The sequence below is a fragment of the Chlamydotis macqueenii genome, chromosome 14, assembly GCF_036417535.1.
Source record: "Chlamydotis macqueenii isolate bChlMac1 chromosome 14, bChlMac1.mat, whole genome shotgun sequence".
NCBI classification, from domain to species: Eukaryota; Metazoa; Chordata; class Aves; order Otidiformes; family Otididae; genus Chlamydotis; species Chlamydotis macqueenii.
Genome location: NC_141569.1, coordinates 18,018,268 through 18,036,565, shown reverse-complemented (window position 1 = coordinate 18,036,565; position 18,298 = coordinate 18,018,268). Strand labels below are relative to the sequence as shown.

At 44.8% G+C, this 18,298-nt stretch overlaps 1 protein-coding gene across 1 annotated transcript; it reads right to left on the bottom strand.

Annotated features, from left to right (window-relative positions):
* Positions 1 to 10,799: 10,799 nt before the first annotated feature.
* On the bottom strand, positions 10,800 to 17,218 carry C14H5orf15 (chromosome 14 C5orf15 homolog). The gene is made up of 3 exons (XM_086759186.1): positions 17,101 to 17,218; positions 13,814 to 14,436; positions 10,800 to 12,375 (listed from the first exon to the last, which is right to left on the bottom strand). The coding sequence occupies exons 1-3, from the start codon at positions 17,198 to 17,200 to the stop codon at positions 12,244 to 12,246; spliced, it is 855 nt and encodes a 284-aa protein (XP_086615312.1). The 5' UTR covers positions 17,201 to 17,218; the 3' UTR covers positions 10,800 to 12,243.
* Between the last annotated feature and the right edge of the window lie 1,080 nt (positions 17,219 to 18,298).

Below are 18,298 nucleotides of genomic sequence, written 5' to 3'. Positions count from 1 at the left end.
GCCTGCTCGGCCGTGAGAGAGCGTTTGAAGGAAATAATTACAGGTGCCAGACTCCCTGTAGCAGCTCCACCATCACCAGAAGGTCCGGCACAGCCCCGGGGCGACGCTGCCGAGCGGCAGAACTGCTCTCCCTCCGTACAGCGAGGGCTCGCCAGGCTCCCCCCGTCTAACTGGAGGTAAACGGAGCTCCACCCTCAATTGCACAAAGCAATTAAGCATGCTGTGTTAATTAGTTACAGCAATGGTGATCTTCTTGACGAGGAACGCGCTATTCCTTGTAAATGATGCCACCACAGAAGTGTTAATTTCCTTTTACAATTAAGCTGCCTGGGTGTAAATCAGATGGTGCAACCACCCCAAAATACGAAGATCATAGCCAAGGGCGGGGAGAGTGATGTTGTGAGAAAGCCATGGAGATGCTCCTTTTTGTATCAGCTTAATTTATTTTTTTTTTGTGGTGCAGAAGCATGTTCAGCACATCATAGCTCGGAGCTGGGGTTAGGCCTTTGGACAGCACCGCAATAAAATTACATGCAGGAAATTACAGGACAGCGAAGGAAAGGCGCATCGCCACTTTGGAGGATGGGCTCTTCTGCACTTTGTCACGAGTTCAGCCCCGCTGCCGCTCTGCAAGAGACAGCCTGGTCAGCAGCAAAGGAATGGAAAGCTCAGCCCCAGCAGAGATGACTTCTTACAAGAGATCTCAACCAAACCAAGCTTTTTCCCAACAACAGTTGGAAGGCATCCGTGGTTTTTGATCGCGTGCACATTCTACACATCCCATTGCTGCTGTTCAGTAATAAATGTGTTCATAGCTCAGACCGCTTGCCTACCTCAGATTCAGATGGCGTTACAGCCAGAGAAGACACCTGTGTGGACCGCAAACCACGTACCTAATTTAACAGCCTCTCCCCTCCGTGATACAGAACAAGTCGGGTACTACGCACAATTTTGCTGCAAAGCATCTCATCTGCTCCAGGGCCTCGGGCTCAGCCGTAACCTAGGGTCTCCCAGGGCTTTCTAAATTCTTGGGCTGAGGTTTGAGCAACTCTCAAGAAAGAGAAGCAAGCCAAAGGAAAAAAAAATAATAATAAAAAAAAAAAAGGCAAAAGCTGCATTATTGGGGGCAAAAACCCAACATTTGCAAAACTAAACCCATTCACTTGGCAATCGAGCAGTTTCAGCGCAGAAGGAACTATTCACATCTTTCAGTCACGGGATGCAGGTGCTGGTATTCCGCAGAAGATTACAAGCAGACTGTAATTGGCATCTTGCGATTTTATTGCTGTGTTGTTGTCAGTAGCTCTAGGTACACGAGAGCACCCCGGGCCCAGACGGTTGTCATTAGGCACAGAAGTCGGAAAAAAACCCCAGCCCCCCGACCCACCCGGGCTACGTTATCTCGTGAGGTGCGGGGGAAAGACCCCGCTGCTCGACGGGGACACGCTTATCAGCCGCACGGACAAGGGAAGGCTTGTCTTTCAGCTTGGCATCCGATGAAACGCGTGTCACGTCACCGTTAATGAGCACACACACCCCCGGCAGGGCTGCTGCGTAATTTATCACCAGGAATACCGACTTTCTCCAGAGTTTCCTTAATTCTCTTTATTTATAAAGTGTTAATCTGCTTAAACAGACAAAAGTTCACATGTAAGCCCTAAAACGTGGTCAACGAAAGGAAGCTGTAACTGCAGAGGAAGGGATCCAACTATCTATTTTTGCAACTTTCAAATGCTGCCAGCGAGGTTTTGTGTATCTTCAATAGAGGAAAATACTTGAGGGTTTGGGTTTTGGTTTTGTGGGGGTTTTTTTTTGTTTTGTTTTTGGGTTTTCTGTTGTTGTTTTTTTTTTTTTTTTAAGAGGTTTGATGATAATAGGTGATCCCTTCCCTACCTCTTTTTCTGTAGTGAAGAACTCTGTCTGACCCGTGATTTCCACAGCAAACGGTAAATGCTTGTATAAAAATCTGTAAATGTCCTGCTCACCAAATGGCAGAAGTTGTGACGTTCAAATACTCTCACCCAAAAGCAAAAGGACAGTCTTCAGCAGACCAGAAAGGAAACAAGCAGATTATACCCCCAGAGATCGGAGAATATGTTTGGAAAAGCTTTTAAGTATCTCAAGAGCAAAGGGTTGTTTGAAAACCAACGTGTCAGTCAGGCGTTTTGACACGAACATGCTGGTTCCATCAACACTTCCGTAGTAAATATTTCAAGATAATCTTGTCCTGAGACAGAAAAAGCCGCTACTTTTTTGAACACCTTCGTCGCTGGTGGGTTCCTAGCAGCAAGCTGAGGCTCAGCACGATCAAACTGGTCGAGCTGGGCGATCCTGGGGCTGGGGGAGAATACAACCGGGCTCCGGAGGGTGCTGCCCGTCTGGGGAAGGTTTGCTGGTCCAGCGTCAGCGCTGTCAAACCCAGCTGCTTGTTCGGTCCTCGTGCAGGTGCTGCCTGCCCATCTCCTGCCCTGAACGCTGATGTGGTTCCACCTTCCCATGAAGGCTTCCCCAATTTGAAGGGGAACGCAGCCAACCCCTTCCCTGAGCCAACGGGGCATTTTGAGCTGTGCTTTGCAGCAAGAAGAGAAGAGAAAGGATCGTTTCCTTTCAGAGAAGTGGCATCTTCTTCCTCCTTTCATAGCCAGCCACTCCCCCCGTGCCCTACCAGGACATCCCTCCTCTCGGCGAGGCGGCAGCAAAGCTGCAGCCACGAGCCCTGGAGAGAGGGGAGGAAGCCACCTTCTCCCTGCTCTCAAACCAGGGCCAAGCAGCCAAACCACCCCCAATTCTGTACGTTTTCTTTTATTTTCTCACACAGACAGAACGTTTCTCCCTTGCCTCGCACCCTCCCTGGAGCATCCTGCCGAAACCGCTGATGTTAAGCCCAGAAACAACCGGCAGAGAAGGGGAAAGAGCGCTGCAAACCCACACAAGAGTGAGGCCGTCTGGCAAAAAGACGCAAAGCCTGTTAAAAGCCCGCTTTGTCCTTCCTGCCTCTCCAGCGCAAGCTGTCAGCAGCATTTCAATAGGAATAGGTTTCATTTACAGTGCCGTGCTCAGTTTAATTTAGGCTTTTTTTTCCCCTCCTTCCATATTCTTTGGTTTATTGTACCGAAGCTGGTGGGATTGCTTACGAAGAGAGGTGTAATCCAGCTTGAGTAACAGCACCCGAGCCCGGACCATCATCTCTAAAGCCTCAGCCCTCAATTACCCGAGCATCTGTTTGCAATTCAGTGCAGAGAGGGAACGAAACAACACTCAACGCAACAAGGAACTGGAGAGAGATACGCGGACTCTTCCAATCTTGCTGCATTCACGGCCCCAAGCCCTTCCTGCGATAGTCGCTCGCGCTAGGTTCAACAAAGAAATGGGAATTAGCAGCACGTAATTAATCTACTAACCAGCGCTTTGGCGACATATTTCTAAATCTGTATTTACTCAAGCATGTAGCAATCATTTGTATATTGTTCTGGAAAAGGTTAGATGCTGTCAGGTAAAATTCATCATATTATAATCCCATAATTAGCAACATTTATTCTGTCTATATATTTCTGTTACCGGGCAGTACCATTTTGGGAGATTGGTGTCTTTGTTTTCCAAAGTTTTCCTGTGGCACAATAATAGAAATGTATGTTGGGTTGAGGAAATGTTTTTCCCCAGGGTTAGAGAAGATCTCTGTGATTTCAAAGTTGGAGTAGGAATACACTCAATGGAAAAAACTCAATTTCTTGAGGATTTTGTGAATTAAATTTAAAAGAGTAGGTAAACAGCCCTCAGCATCTCCGTCACCTCAGTGCAGGAGCTCCTGGAGCCCCTCCAGCCTCATCCCACCACCGCACGGGGACAGACCCAGCACCCGCAGGCGCGACCCGAGCCCGCTGGACCAGCCATCCCGTTGCACGACGCCATACAGCCCTGTTCCTGCTCGCTCCCCACACGAGCGGCTGAAAGCGAAGGTGCGCGCTTTACGGGATCACGCTGTCCGTCTCGCCGCGTCAGCTGTTGTCTGAAGGGATCCCAAGGCTCATTTCTGAACTTATTTTGCCCTTCTCTAGCTTTTTGCTGGCTGGAAAGATGCCTTGCATGGCGCAGCCACACTCCCCCCTGCTGGTTGCTTCTCCAAAAGCAGGCCAGCATCAGGAAAAGCCGGGAAAAAGAAATTATTTTAATACCTAAACTGATGATTACTTTTCTTCTGGGCAGCACTTTGAGAAAAGTTGCCTGTCCCAGGCAGGGCGCAGGCTGCGCTCCCGTGGGAGACAGCAGGACCCTCACAGCCACCCCCCCACCCAGCAGCAGAACGCATCTCGTGTGTACTGTGATGTCCACAATATTCACACTGAAATGAGAAAGGACGAGTGTAGGGCTTTTCTGGGGTGGGGAGATAAAGAAATTTCCCAGTTCTTCCTCCTGGCTTTCTTTTAAAACTAAGTTCTTCCTGCAAATCTGCCCCATGCAGACCAAGGATGATATGGAAAGACCAACCTTGGCTTCACTCCCCACGCAGGGCTCTGGCCCATGGGACCCTCCAACCTGGATGGGCAGGAAAGCTCCTGAGTCAGCAAAACTCCCCTAAACCTGTCGTACCGGCATGCGGCTGCTAAGGAAGCGGGAAGAATGAGAGTTAGGCCAGTGCATCCAACCCCTTGCAATTTCTTGACCTCCCAAGTGAGAGATCAGGCATGGAGCAGACAGAAGGAGCAAGCCTGGACTCCTGGAGCGTCACGCTCAAGAAGATCGTGCTGTCAGCTGCAACAGGGTGCAGAAGAACTTGTCCCACAGGCTTCAGCCACTAAACAGCTGGAGCGTGCAGTGTACAAAGCACACGGAGCTGCCCCGGGGCTTCCCGCTGCTTACTCAGAGCCAGGGTGACGCTGGGACTCCCGAATATTTACACCTTGCTACTCTCTGGAAGAATCAGCTTCAGTTGGTTCCAGGTAGGAGGGGAGATCCCAGACAGGGGTCTGACACTCGTTCCCGCTGGTGAACCTGCAGCAAGCTTTCTGGCCAAAGCTAAGGACCATCTGAACACCCTACCACAAAGCACGCGGCCACAGGAAAGTACTTCAGATGCCACCACCTCCCCCAGAGTCACCGAACGGCTATGCACGAGCACACAGCAGCCACCTCCGTGTAAAGTTACACATCTCAAAGTAAACCAAATAACCAAGAGCCCGGAAGGCGGCTGTCTCCCAGACCGCCCCAATACTGCTAAGGTAAGGTGTCACAGAGCCTTTTCGTCTTTTTGTGTACGATCCAGCCCAAACCCGCTGTACTCAGACAGGATCAAGGACACTTTTCCTTCTCCAGGGAGAAGGAAATTCAAATCCAAAGCGCTTTCCCATAAACGATACTGAAAATGTAACGTCACTGCTTGTGGCCTAATTTCTGCACGATGCCCTTGACTCCCACCTTCTTTCCCTCCTCAAACACCACAAAATAAAATTCTCCTTTTCTGAACATCTGGCCTTCCGGCTGTTGGGATTCACAGTCAGCACTCATTAGAAATTAAAACCTACTCTAGATTAACAGGTAGAATTTGTCAGCTAATACTGAAAGGACTTTTTTTAGACATTGAAATGGCTTTGTACCTTTCCAAAGGACAATCAGCTGCTCCTCGCCCCAGTGACTGCAGCTCAAGAGCAGCCACCCCGTTACAATTTAATTCAGAAACTTAACAGAACGATTAAGAACAAGAGTGTAACCTTAAAAAATACATCCTTAAGTGAGTCCCCACGGTTTGTTGTAGTGCAAAAGCTATGCCATGTAGGGCTTTTGAAAGTTTTATCCACTGTCGCCCACTTGCAGAGGGGGAGCGGTTATGTGGAGAGCATAACCATGCTCTCTTCTGACAAACAGCAAACAAACGCGGGGACAAAAGGCACCTCCATCAGGTGACACCGGAAGGTGAAAGGCGGTAAGGTGCTACCAAAAATACACAACTTAAATCCACTGCCTTGCAGAGCTGTTGATAATGAGTATCAGCTTCGTGATCAACAAATGCAGAAGTCCCCTAATGCGTGTAATCTGAACTCAAAATATTTCAGCGTCCTCGGTACAGCTGTGAACCCGAACTCCAGTTCTTAACCCCCCCAGCTGCCCTGAACAGCTTAATTGCAACCATTTCAAATTGTTTACCGAACAGTGCAGAGTGATTACATCTGCTTTCGCTTAATCTTTAATAAAACCTCAATGAGCGCCCCTCAATACGGATAATAGGACCTTTGCATTTTCATTTTAATAAAGACAGGAAATTGCCAAGATGAGTGATTTTCAGTGTTAATAACAAGGCAATAGACCTTGTAATTAAAGATAAGTTTAAGGAGGCTGCTAAACGATTTTGATTGCAATTTAAGGACCAATTACAGAAAAGATGTCGTTCTTCCCTTTCTAATTAGATACACGGGAAACAACGAAGCTGAGAAGTTCTGATATTGACCATTTTTTACTACAGTGAGGATTTTCATAAGCTCTGTATCAGAAAAGCGTAACAAAAACCAGTGCAGGGCTCCTCCTTAAAGGACACTCGATTGTAAAAGAGAAGGTGCAAGACTGATGTCCCCAGTTCTGCTTTGTGGGGCTGGGATATACGGCCTTGAAGATGACCGCTCTATCAGCCCTCCACAGGGATTTAGCGCTCCCGTAAAGCTGCTCAGCCTTTATAGGGGCACAGAACGCAGCTTCGGTTTGGGCTGGGGACAGCAGAGGGAAGCTGCACGGCCAAGCAGGTACCATGACATCAGGGGACCGTGCCCACACCCCCGCTGCAACCGGGCCGCACCAGCACAGCCTCCCCGGCGAGGCCGCTCAGGGATTTCCCTCCAAGAAAACTCCCACAAAAAAACAACTCAGACCAAAAGAAACCTCAAATCCTCAGCCTCTCAGCAACTGCAAACGCTACGCTGTTAGCAATGGCTTTACAAGAAACCAAATCAACAGTTTGTTGATACTGAACGGGGAACATCCCCATCTCTCTTCTAAACACTCCCATCATTCACCTTCAGCCAGCTCTGGCACGGGTCTGGCTGCTGGTAAACCAGCTCAGTGCCCCAAAATGGCTAAAAATCATCCCAAGAAGAAGAAAGAGGAATTGTTTTGCTGGGTTAGGAACCTCCTTACCTTCCGGAGCAGGGAGCGTGGTGTGGCAAGGGGAAGGAAGAGCCTCCTCTGCAGGTGTCCCAGCTCCACGGTGATAACCACAGCACTGTCCCACCTGCAACCTTCACCCTCCTGGCCGCTCAGCCAACGAGCTCTTCTGGGAGGAGCTGCTCCTTCCCTCTCAGAGCAAGGCCAGGTGCTGGATCTCCCCACCCTCCTCACCTCCCAGCCCTGGGCAGCATCACTGCCTCAAGATTTAGGCAGAGAGCTGAGGCCCAATGAGTACCAGCTGGCCACCTTGCACAGACAGTAAGAGCTAAGAAAACCCCACCGCTGTGGCTCATCGCGGGTTTCCCACACTGACCACGACTTGGAAAATCCCTCACCCATGTTCCGTCCACCTTGGCCTGCAGCTGTACTGCACCCTGCTTGGAAATTCAGCAAAGATTTCCCAAGCCCGAGTTAGAGCTGTAAGAGCATCCCCCTTCTCCTTCTAATATTAATAGTAGTCTGTGATAGAGCCACAGCAACATCCCTTTTCCCTTTCCATTATTTTTGTAGCATTTAAATTTATTTAAGAGACATCACATTTTTCATCTCCACGTTGCAAATTAATTCCCCGTAACTCAAGCCACCCAGCTCCGACGAACCTTTCTCTATTCACCCCGTACACAACCGAGCAGCAGCCAAGGACAGTTGACTGAGCTGAATAATATGCTCCAGCGCTTAATGAAAATTAAACTATAAATATTTTAAAATACCTGATTTCCTGGATAGTAGAAGAGAAATGTATCATTTGTTTAAAACTATCCTATTCATTATTCCTTTCCTCATTTCATAAAACCCAACCACTAACGAGAACCTACATAAATAGAGCTTCAACTTTCATCCTGAGAAGTTTAATCAGAAAGCTCTTCAGGAATATTTCATTCCTTTTATCAGAATATTGATGGAAGTCATAATTCACCTTAATGTGAGAAAGTTGCCTTTCTTCAGTAAGGAAATTCATCACGATAGCTCTCGCTGATCAGACCTGACATAAATCTGCTTGCTTTTTCCTCCTTTTTGATCTCAGCACTTTATGAATTTTTGATTGCCTGCTCTTAATTTTCCACAACCAAATTCAATTAAAGAAATTAAAAACCAGTAGTTCAATCCTGATTACCTCATCAGCAAATGGCTCTTTTATTGCACAACGGGTGACACATGCCCACTCTCCCGGTGCTCGCAGAGCCCTCGTAAAACCGGATCACGAGAAACCTTTCCCTCGTTATCGGTACCATTAGGAACCAGCCTATCGGCCACCCACGTCACTTCAGCAAGGCACTTCCCCTGCTCGGGCAACGATCCAAGGGCTATTGCGAATGAAGAAATACCCCGGAAAAAAAAAAAAAGTGTGGAAGTCACTGCGTGCATTTCCAATCTTTTGCCTGTTCAAGGGCGTGGTCCCTTGTTACAGCACCGACGTGCCAGAACAACACACAAGAGCGCTGGAGAAGCAATTCAGCACGGCCATCAGCCAGGGTGCAGGCGACTTTACTTCCGCCATTCTCTTGCTGCAAGTGAAGGCGAGCAAGTCCGTGCCACGCGGCAGGGACAGGGCGGCAAGACGCCTCTGGTAACGAGCCGATTGTTCAGCATTCAGCCTTTCACGACACACAGAGCCAGTGGTAATTGGTACTGCAGCATCCACATTACGCCAGCGTTATCAGCTGAGTGCTGCAGCAGATCAAGAGTGGACACATTTTAAAAACAGTGAAACAGTGATGTTCCACAAATATCAAAATCTCAATTGATTTCCTTACATGCATCCACAAACTTTCTGCTTTGGAATAAACAAACCTATCTCTCGGGGCATCTTGCTACGATCACTGTCAACCTCATGGAGCAAGATTCACCTCAAGCACCTAAAATACATCAGCATCCTAGAAGTGAATCCATTTAGACAACTCCCAAACGAAACCCACTGTTGAAAGAACTTCAAGGATTTCAAATTCATGTTAATTCTCTGTGAATTTAACAGTATTTGAATAAGCTGCCCTTAGTACCACGAGTAAAGAGCCTTATTAAAAAAAAAAATTGTAGAAATATTGAAAAGAATTTTTTCTTACTTGTGAGATAAAGATGTGCACAATAGCTAGAGCAAGCAAAGAATAACTGCTCATCTTAAGTGCTTGGAGTGAAGTACTTGGAGCGAGGCAAAGCTGCACTCTGTAGAAAAGACACACGTGCGAGCCGTGATTTCATGACCTCAAGTATCAGTTACCTAACTCAAAAGATTTCGGTACTGATATGACTATCAAGAGCAAAAGGCTCAAGATATGATTTTCTCCTCTAAGGTAACTTCACACAAGAGCATCTTCAGAGAAGACAGCTACATGGCCAGTTCAGAAGAGAATTTATTAACATCTGCAGTTCATTGGACCTAAACGCTGTTGGGTGCACCCCATGCGTACTAAATCTGTGGGACAAGTATTGTCACAGCACAGCCAAACAGAACAGCACTTCAAAGCGGGATGACTGCAAAACAAACGGCAAAGAAGCAGGTTTAGTAACTGAGTCGACGTCAGGCCTTTGATAGTTTTCCCTAAAAAGCTCACAAAAAGCAGTCTTGCCATTAGCTGTGTGCATTCCTCCTCCAGCAAAAGTTAGGGGGTTTAAAGGAGTGGGTTTGTTGGAAGGAACAGCTCAAAAGCTGGAAAGCTAATAAATTTCTCTCCCTACAGACAGCCTTTTCACAAGAACAAACAATTTGAGGCAGAGAGGGCAATGAAATGCAAGATTTTTCCACCAATATATTAACACACAGTCTTAAAGAAGACATTGTTATTTGTTCAGAAAGACTGGAAGAAAAACATTTAGATTGGTTTGATTCAGCCAGCTGAACTGTGCTTCAAGAGCTTTGGAAGACATCCAAGATGGAGTAAGGTAACATCTATGAACTCCAGAAATCAACAAAGTACGCCTTGTTTCTGCTAATTGAGGTTGACTGTTAATTTTCTACATTTTTCAAACAGAATTCTAGCTATTACAGTCAGTTAAGTGGCTGAAAACGTAACATCTCCCTTGACGGCCTAATTCCCAGAATAGACCGAAGAGAAAAGGACATTGGAAATGAACGTTTTAACGCTTCTATCGTTGTCCTCCTGCGCAGTCCAACACCTCGGGACCTCATTCACAGCTCTCTGTAAGGCCTGCGGTACCAAGCTGAAAGGAAACACACGCATTCTGCCAAGTGTGAACATACTACCCTCTGCTGCCAAACCACTACAATCTATGAATGTTATTTCAGGAGGAAGCTACTGCATTTCTTGGGTTAGCTACCTCCTCCAATTCCAACATTTAAAGATCCTAAAGGAGCTTTGCAGAGTAACCTCTCCCTTTGGATCCTGACCACAGCAGTGTTACGCTTTAACGTGGGTACGTTCAGGTGAGAGTTTCGTGTGTCTTCCACGAGAATTATTAATTATACAAGTTAGGTTAAAAATTTCTTGTTAAAGAACTTATTAATTTTCATTGAAGCCTTGCTATCTACCCCACGTACCATTTAACAGATGCATAAACCAGAACTCCACTCACCCCCTGCACAGAGTGTAACAGAAAAGATGGTTTTGAATGGATTGCCCAATCCCAGGCACAACCAAGCTCTTTATCGTAAGGTACTCTATAAAAGCAGTGAAACAGCTAAGATAAAAAAAACACAAGCTTATTATTGTCATTTATTTTAAAAACCTTTTTCAAAATATTAAGCAATACAAGTCCAAGTAAGGTAAAAATTACTGCAAGAAAAGAGTTCTGGGGTATTTTGTTTGTGCTTTACTGCTTGTGGTTTTGAAAAGAATGCATTGAACAGCAGGATTTAGAACTCTTAGCACTTCATTCGTAAGAGAGTATCATGCCTTCAGACTCCTCATGCCAACAGCCGGAAAGTTGATTTTTTCAAAATGTTACATAACTACTGGAATACCAAGTCATTAATTAGGGGATTCTGACCCTCCATTATTTACATATTTATCGGTCTGAAAACTAAACCACAAACAGAATGTACAGAAAACTAAGATTTTATATTTTACAACTCATTACAACATAAATAATGGAAGTACAAAAGACAAGGTAAAAAAAAAACCTACTGTACCAGTAACTTGATTTACACTAATGCGTAAATGTTTGTCAAAAATTAGAGTGCGCTATCCAGATTGGCAGCCCCACACCAGTACTTCCATCCGCCTGTCACCTGGGTCAGAACAACAAAACAATTTAATTCTTACACTCTCAGGTCTCTCCCATTTACAATAGGGCAGATCACATAACTGTTTCCCAACTGTCTTAAAATTCAGCAGAAAGCTTTGATGTATTGAAAGCTTGTCAACTATCTGTATTTTAGTAAGAGTATTCAACAAGGCTTATTTTCCATTCATTAATTACAAAGATAACGAAATAGCCATAAATACCATTACAGAAAAAAAATGGACAGTCGAGAAGCTGCATATCTTCACAAAGATCTTGACATTTTAAAGAAATATACGGTATATAACTGCTGAAATAAAATGGTTTATACATAATTATCTTTAAATTATTTACTGCATGAACACATACAGAAATTATGACATTGCCACGCTAGCTATTCTGCCTAAAATAGGATCAAGGTGTGCACCAAGAAAGCAGAACCAAAGAAAACCCAAGATGAAAGATTTGCAGCATCAGGATTTAAGGACAGAAATAAGTAATTATATGTTAAGTTTGCAATACAGTGAGATTTATGAGCCATATTAGTGATTAGCAAAGAGATCATTAATTTGATTTAGTGATGCTAAAGTCATTAATTTATTAGACCTAAAATATTTTATGCTTATTTTTTGTGTTACCACTACTAAGACTGCTCCAGACAGAAGGGATGATGCTTAATGAATGGAAAGAGCACTAATTATTAAACTCCGTATCTTTACAGTTGATAGAAAATCTGACCAGAGTAGCAAACAGATGTATCACGCCCTTGATCTTGCATGAGATTTAATCTCAAAAACATCCAGGTCCAGAGAGTACATCTCATTTCAGTACAAGCAGCATATCTAGAATACCTGAATATCATTACATGACTAGGCAGGCAAAGAGTGATAAGTTCAGCAGACTCAAATCACAGTGCTTTCAAAAGACGTAGTCGTTAGTTATTTTCAGGGAAGGCATTGCTTCATTAACATTTTGATCTAAACGATGATATTCTACTGTCCTAGAGCACAGGCCATCCCTCCATCGTCGGCTCTGGACCAGTAAGAAGATCTGAAAGAAAAAGAGGCCAATTTAGACAACGCTATGGAGAAACATTTTGGTTTTGATGGAGAGCTGAACGGTTCTATTGATATCACAGTTGTAGCGCTTGATGCCGGCAAGCAGAAGTACTGCAAATACAGGCTAGTTAACTATCTCCAGATGCTGACACCTGTCAGTTTATTCTTCCTACCTATTCTGGCATTTCACCCTTGTTAAAATAATTGTATTACTGGTGCTGAAACAAAGGCAACAGAAGCAGCAACGGTGTAATCAAAGCACTCAAGCCATCAGATTTTTAAATGCCTAATTTCCTCGTCCTCTTTAGCCTCCTTTCTTACTGACATCATTTAAGGATCCACCTTACTGGACAGGGCAACTATACTGGCAAAGGGAGAAATGGGACACTGTAAGTGGGCACAGGGAAAGAAAAATGAGAACCCAAAACAATTTGACTGCTGTCTCTCGGAAATACATGCTGTATTTTCTGTTCCCAAAATCATTGCTAAGTGATAAAAAGTACTATCAACAGATAGCTTTTCAATTTCACTTCTGTAGCAAAGACAAGGCATTTTTAATAACTTATTTCAACTTCCCTCAAAGTTAGATTTTCGAATGTGACACAGTCTTCAACATTTTCCCTATAAGGACTTAGCACTGCACATCCCAGATACGCCGTTGCACTATAAAGCAGAAGTTTGGGGATTTTTAGCTGTGTTCCTTTCAGAGTCCCCAAAATCCTGGACCAATCAGTGTTCTCTACAAGGACAAACACTAGATTTGCCTCATATCTAAATACTAACCTGTGATTTAACTGCAAATTTGTGCAGGCATCTGCACTGGGTCTGGCCGGGCTGGAGTTAATTTTCTACACTAGCAATATATTTTGAAATAACACTAATCAGGCTGCTTTTGACATACAGAAAATTAGTCTGTACTGAAGAAACAGTTACTTGAAAACACTAACTTTGGGCTTCTCTATGCAAAACTGGAAAGAGTGTTAAACATTTCCTAGAAGTTTGTAGTTAAGCCGTTAGAATATCTATGATACAAAGCCCACCTTGAAGTGAACACTTATTATAATGCTTATGAGTTATAACAATAACATTCCCACGCCATTTGGGATTAAACCTTCCTTAATTTGCTGTTTATAATCCTGTGCAGTAACAAAATTAATCACCTTCACTCAACTTGGCTGAAGTCTCATGTTTTACGCTGCCAGTGTTCATTACTGAACTGACTGATTACTGATGTTACCAATTAATTGATTTTTCTAACCTAAAATGTTTTTATCATGCAGCTAAAAATGACAGAAATGACCTGCATCTTAGTATAGCAAGACTAAGTGGTCAAAGATTTCATTCTCCAAAAAGCTAAGTTCCTCTTACTAAAAAAGTATACAAGAATGCAACCTCATTTTAAATACTAACACCTTTCACAGCACACCTACCTTCCTCTTATTGTGATAGGTGACATAAACAACAGCTACTAAGAAGGCAACTACAACCAGATGGAAAAAGAAATGGCTGTCGTCTTCTTCTTCCAGCCCCGTGACAGAAACATCTTTTATCTTCTCATCAAGGGACTGGATCTCCTCATTGTAATTGCTAATGGTGTCAGAGTCATCATCTTCTGGCATCTCTAGAAGGTCTGGGTTGTATCTGGAATTCGATGTCATTTCATAAGGACCATAGTCATCTCCTCCATCTGACTCCATAGTTTCTTTTATGATGGGTGGTGAACTATTTAGTGTGTCTTTCAAATCCGTCAAAAGATCCTCTTCCTCAATTTTAGTATCTTCAGAAGCATCAACATCCATTTGAGATACAGGACTAGCAGTTACCACATGAGAGACAACGTATGGCGGAGAATCACCTTTTGCTGTAGAAGGTTTTACTGCAGTCACCGAATTGATTTTAGCTGTTGGGAACGTCTCCTTTTTTGTTGGGCTCGCCTCTTTTTTTGTGGGGGTTACACTCTGCAAGCTGTCTGTCAAATTTTGGGATCTACTTAGTGTTTCATTCTCACTTTTAGAAGAAGTATTTTTTTGAAGCGTCTCCATTTTCATAAAATCTGAGAAAAGGATAAGAAACAGTCGGCATCAAGCATAAAGCTCTAACCTCTCTTCTGGTACTTCAGCTATAAATGAAAATTATTGCAAGGCATTTACTTCATAGACAAGAAATCACATTATGAACAGGGCATATTTCAGACTGCAAACTTTTCAGAATTCACACCAGAAATACACGCTCCCGTACTTCGGAAACTTCAAAAGAAAAGCCTTGAGTGGGACAGGAACTACAGCTTGGAAGCACATGCTTACTAAGAATAGCATGCCAAAGTGTCCCTGAAAAATTCAGCATGCATATTTTCCAGACACAGAACTTCAGAGACATGTCCTCCCCTTCTCTGTGGATTTACAATGTCCTGCAGAGTCATAAGTAATTAATACTTTCTCCATATTAAAATTCTTTCTCCTACAGAAGTCGCTGAGGTCCACAGAGGTAGAAGTTGTAACTAAAGCTTTTCCTGCAGTTAAAAGTTTTTAAATCTTTCACCACTGCATGATTTACCAACAAAGTGAGAACTGCAATGTCTCCTCCAGTCAGGACACAAGGTCCATCTCTTCCCAGGCACTTATTTTCATTGAATTTGTAGAAGCAGAAAAAGATTTCCAACATTTACGTGAACGAAACTACCAAACCGCAGGCTAAAAAACAAAGCTGAAGAAAGGACAACTTGATTGCTTATATTCCTGTAGAAAAGCCTTTTGTTGGCAGCAAATTATTACAATAAAGAAAGTCAGCAACAGTGCGACATAACAGTGCACCCTTCAGCAAATTCACCACCTCTCCAATACTAGGATGGCTCTGCAGAACTACATAAAAGCCAAGGTGAGCATTAAAACCACATGCAGGGTCTATCACCCTCTTTTCAACCCAAAGGAAGATAAAATAGATCCAGAGGGAGTTCATAAATAGCCAATAGCTTTTTTTAAACCTAAAAAACCAGCAAAGAGCAAACTATCCATGTTTAAGGCACGTCACTTTCAAATTCTAATCAGGAGATCCTTTAAAAAATGAAGAACACACTTTAGACTTTCAGTACATATCATAATTTAAATAGTGGAGCCACATTTGCCTTGTATTTTGGCATGCCAGACTATTTTTTAATTTTTTATTTTAAAAAAGTAACAGTACTTTCATTAAGCACTCTCAGGGAGCTCCCTGGTTCACTGGAAAGTTACAGACTCTAGAAAGGAAGCAGTCAGCCAACTGCTTGTGTCAAATTACTCATAAGTAAAATATTATACAGGGCACACTGAAGCACGTTATTCATGAAACATGTATATTTACAGAAGGTTGGTTACAACAGACTGCTTGTTTATGTGGTACACCTTTCCAGCACGAATTACTCTTTAACCAACTGTAAAACAGAGAAGACTCAACTAATCCTGTATGAACTAGACATTATGGTGCCTCTCTGCTAAAGTTCGAAGTCAACTACTTTACATTTAACACACATACTGCTGAGGAAATTACTACTCTGAATTATCCTACCAAGTCAGTTGTTCGGTTCTTGTACAGGACAAGTTTTGGGAATGTTGGCATGCTAACCAGTGAGGCAGGCAGACCTTACTGCTACCCTCACCAAACAGACAAAACACATTAGAGAGTAGTACCTAAATTGTTTGAAATACAAACAAGCATACTGTTCCTATGGAACTACACTGCATGTATCCTTACACTTCAAATTATTCTTAAACTCATTTTAACACCAAAGCTTTCAAAAGATATAGGCTTAAATGTGAGGAACTCCCACCAGCTAATGCTGCAGCTTCAGAGTGAGAAAGAATAATTTGCCATTATGCCTAAAAATAAGTGGGTTTTTGTTTTAAGAGGAGTGCTAAGATTAGCAACTACACCACAACTGATTTATGTTATCCACCCAAAACTATTTGGCATTACAAACGGTGGCTGCACTGTTTACAGTTACACAACACCGTCAGATGATGTCAGACGCAGCGCCTGGTCTCCAGAGATGCCATGGCTTCAGATGCCGACATTAACGTTCAATCACAGTGACAGAACCAGCGGCGCAGTCCTCTTCGGAAACACCGTACATAAAAACATCTGGCAGGGTCAAAACTCACTTTTCTGGGAAAATTAACTTTTTAGAAAGCAAGCTGTTCTATGATTTTTGAAGTCAAAAACTCTTCGTTTCCTACAGCTTTCTGTCCCACACCCTGAGCCTCCTCCTTCACTACTGCCTGCCCATTACAGCAGGTGAGGGGCGACACAAACAGAGCTGACTGGCAAGCAAGAAAGGGACTGCCAGCTCAAAACAGCTCAATAACCCCCCTTCTCTTCACTGCCCAACCGACATCCATCTAGAACAAAGAGGAACTCGCTGTACTTGAGATGTGTATTTCCTATTAACAGCTGGTTACAGTTGGAGGCTGAAGGGAAGCGGGAGAAAGAAAATGGGCTTAACTAGGAGTCAACTTGCAGAATAAGGTGAGGTTATTTTCGGGAAATGTGGGCAGGGGGCTAAAAACAGGCACCCAATTAGCGTAATTAGGACAAAATCTGCGCGGCCGCAGAGACCTTGAGGACCAGAAGCGCTGAAGCCGAATCTGGCGAAAGATCGGCGGGGCGGCCGCGCAGCGCCCACAGCCCCCCCCGCCGCCGCCAAACCCAGCCCCCCCGGGCCCAGCCCGCCCCGCGCCGTGCTCACCGTTGCCCTCCTGTCCGCGGGCGGCCAGGGCCCAGCCGCAGAGCAGCAGGAGGCAGAGAGCGCGGCCCGCCCGGCCTCTCCTCCCGCCGGCGGCCGCCATCTTCCCTCGCACCCCCCCCCCCCCCCCGCCCCAACAGACGTGGCGACAGCACCGCCCCTCCCTCCTCCCGGCGCCGCGCGGGAAAGGGGGCGGGCACGGCGCCTGCGCGGAGGGCGGAAAGCCTGCGGTGCGCTTTCCCGCCCAGGCGCATGCGCGTCCCGTTCACCGGACCGAGGGGAGGGCGGAGGCGGTGGGTCTGCGGGGGCCCAACCCCGCGACAAAAAAATAGGGGTTTTACATCTCCTTCCTTCAGCGGGAGGGTGACGCTAGGGGTTGAGCCCTCCATACAAAGCCACAGCCTTGGGATGCCACTCGATGATGTCCACATGTGTAACTGGGCTAGAATTTTGGTAGATCTATGGAAAAACGCTTTCCTCTTCTCACCCCAAACGCGGTGATGCAAGCCCTGAGAGAAGCCTTGAAGCTGATCATGGGAGAACTCCACAGGAGCCTCAAACATGAGAAAACCAAGAGCAAGGAGCCCAGAGGCTCACGGGGACGTAGAACACGAGCCATGCACACAGCATACAGGAACGTAAATTAATTTTGCGCATCTGCCAAGTTACTGTGAGCTGGTTGCAGATGGTGAAATCTAGAAGAGAACTACTTCCCCCATGAGCGTTAAGTTGAATATCCGAGATAAGGCATACTAGGAAATGCTCAGGAATAGCCTGTGGTAAGAGGGCATTGCACAATTCGCAGGCTGTTTCACAATGTTGGAACGCCATTGCCTCTTCAGGCACTTCCTCCCGTAACGCAGCTTCTTGCCGTCTGCGCACCACCCACGTCGATTTACACGTGAAAAAATCCAAAATTTTAACGAAAAGCCACTGAAGTTTATACCAAGTGGTAACAGTTCATTGCTCGCACCTATTTGTTTATAGAAAGGTAATGCAACTTAGTGAATTCTGCAATGAAAGAAAGATAAACAAGTCACATTATTTTGTTTTCTCCGTGCATACATGCAGTTGCCAGAGCTTAGCAAGCACTAAGAACAGGGCTATGTCTGGAACTTAAATCAACAAAGTATCTTCTGTTTGTGTGGTAGAAAATATGCACTAATATGCCAGTCTGCTTCTGGAGCCAAGAAGTAGCATG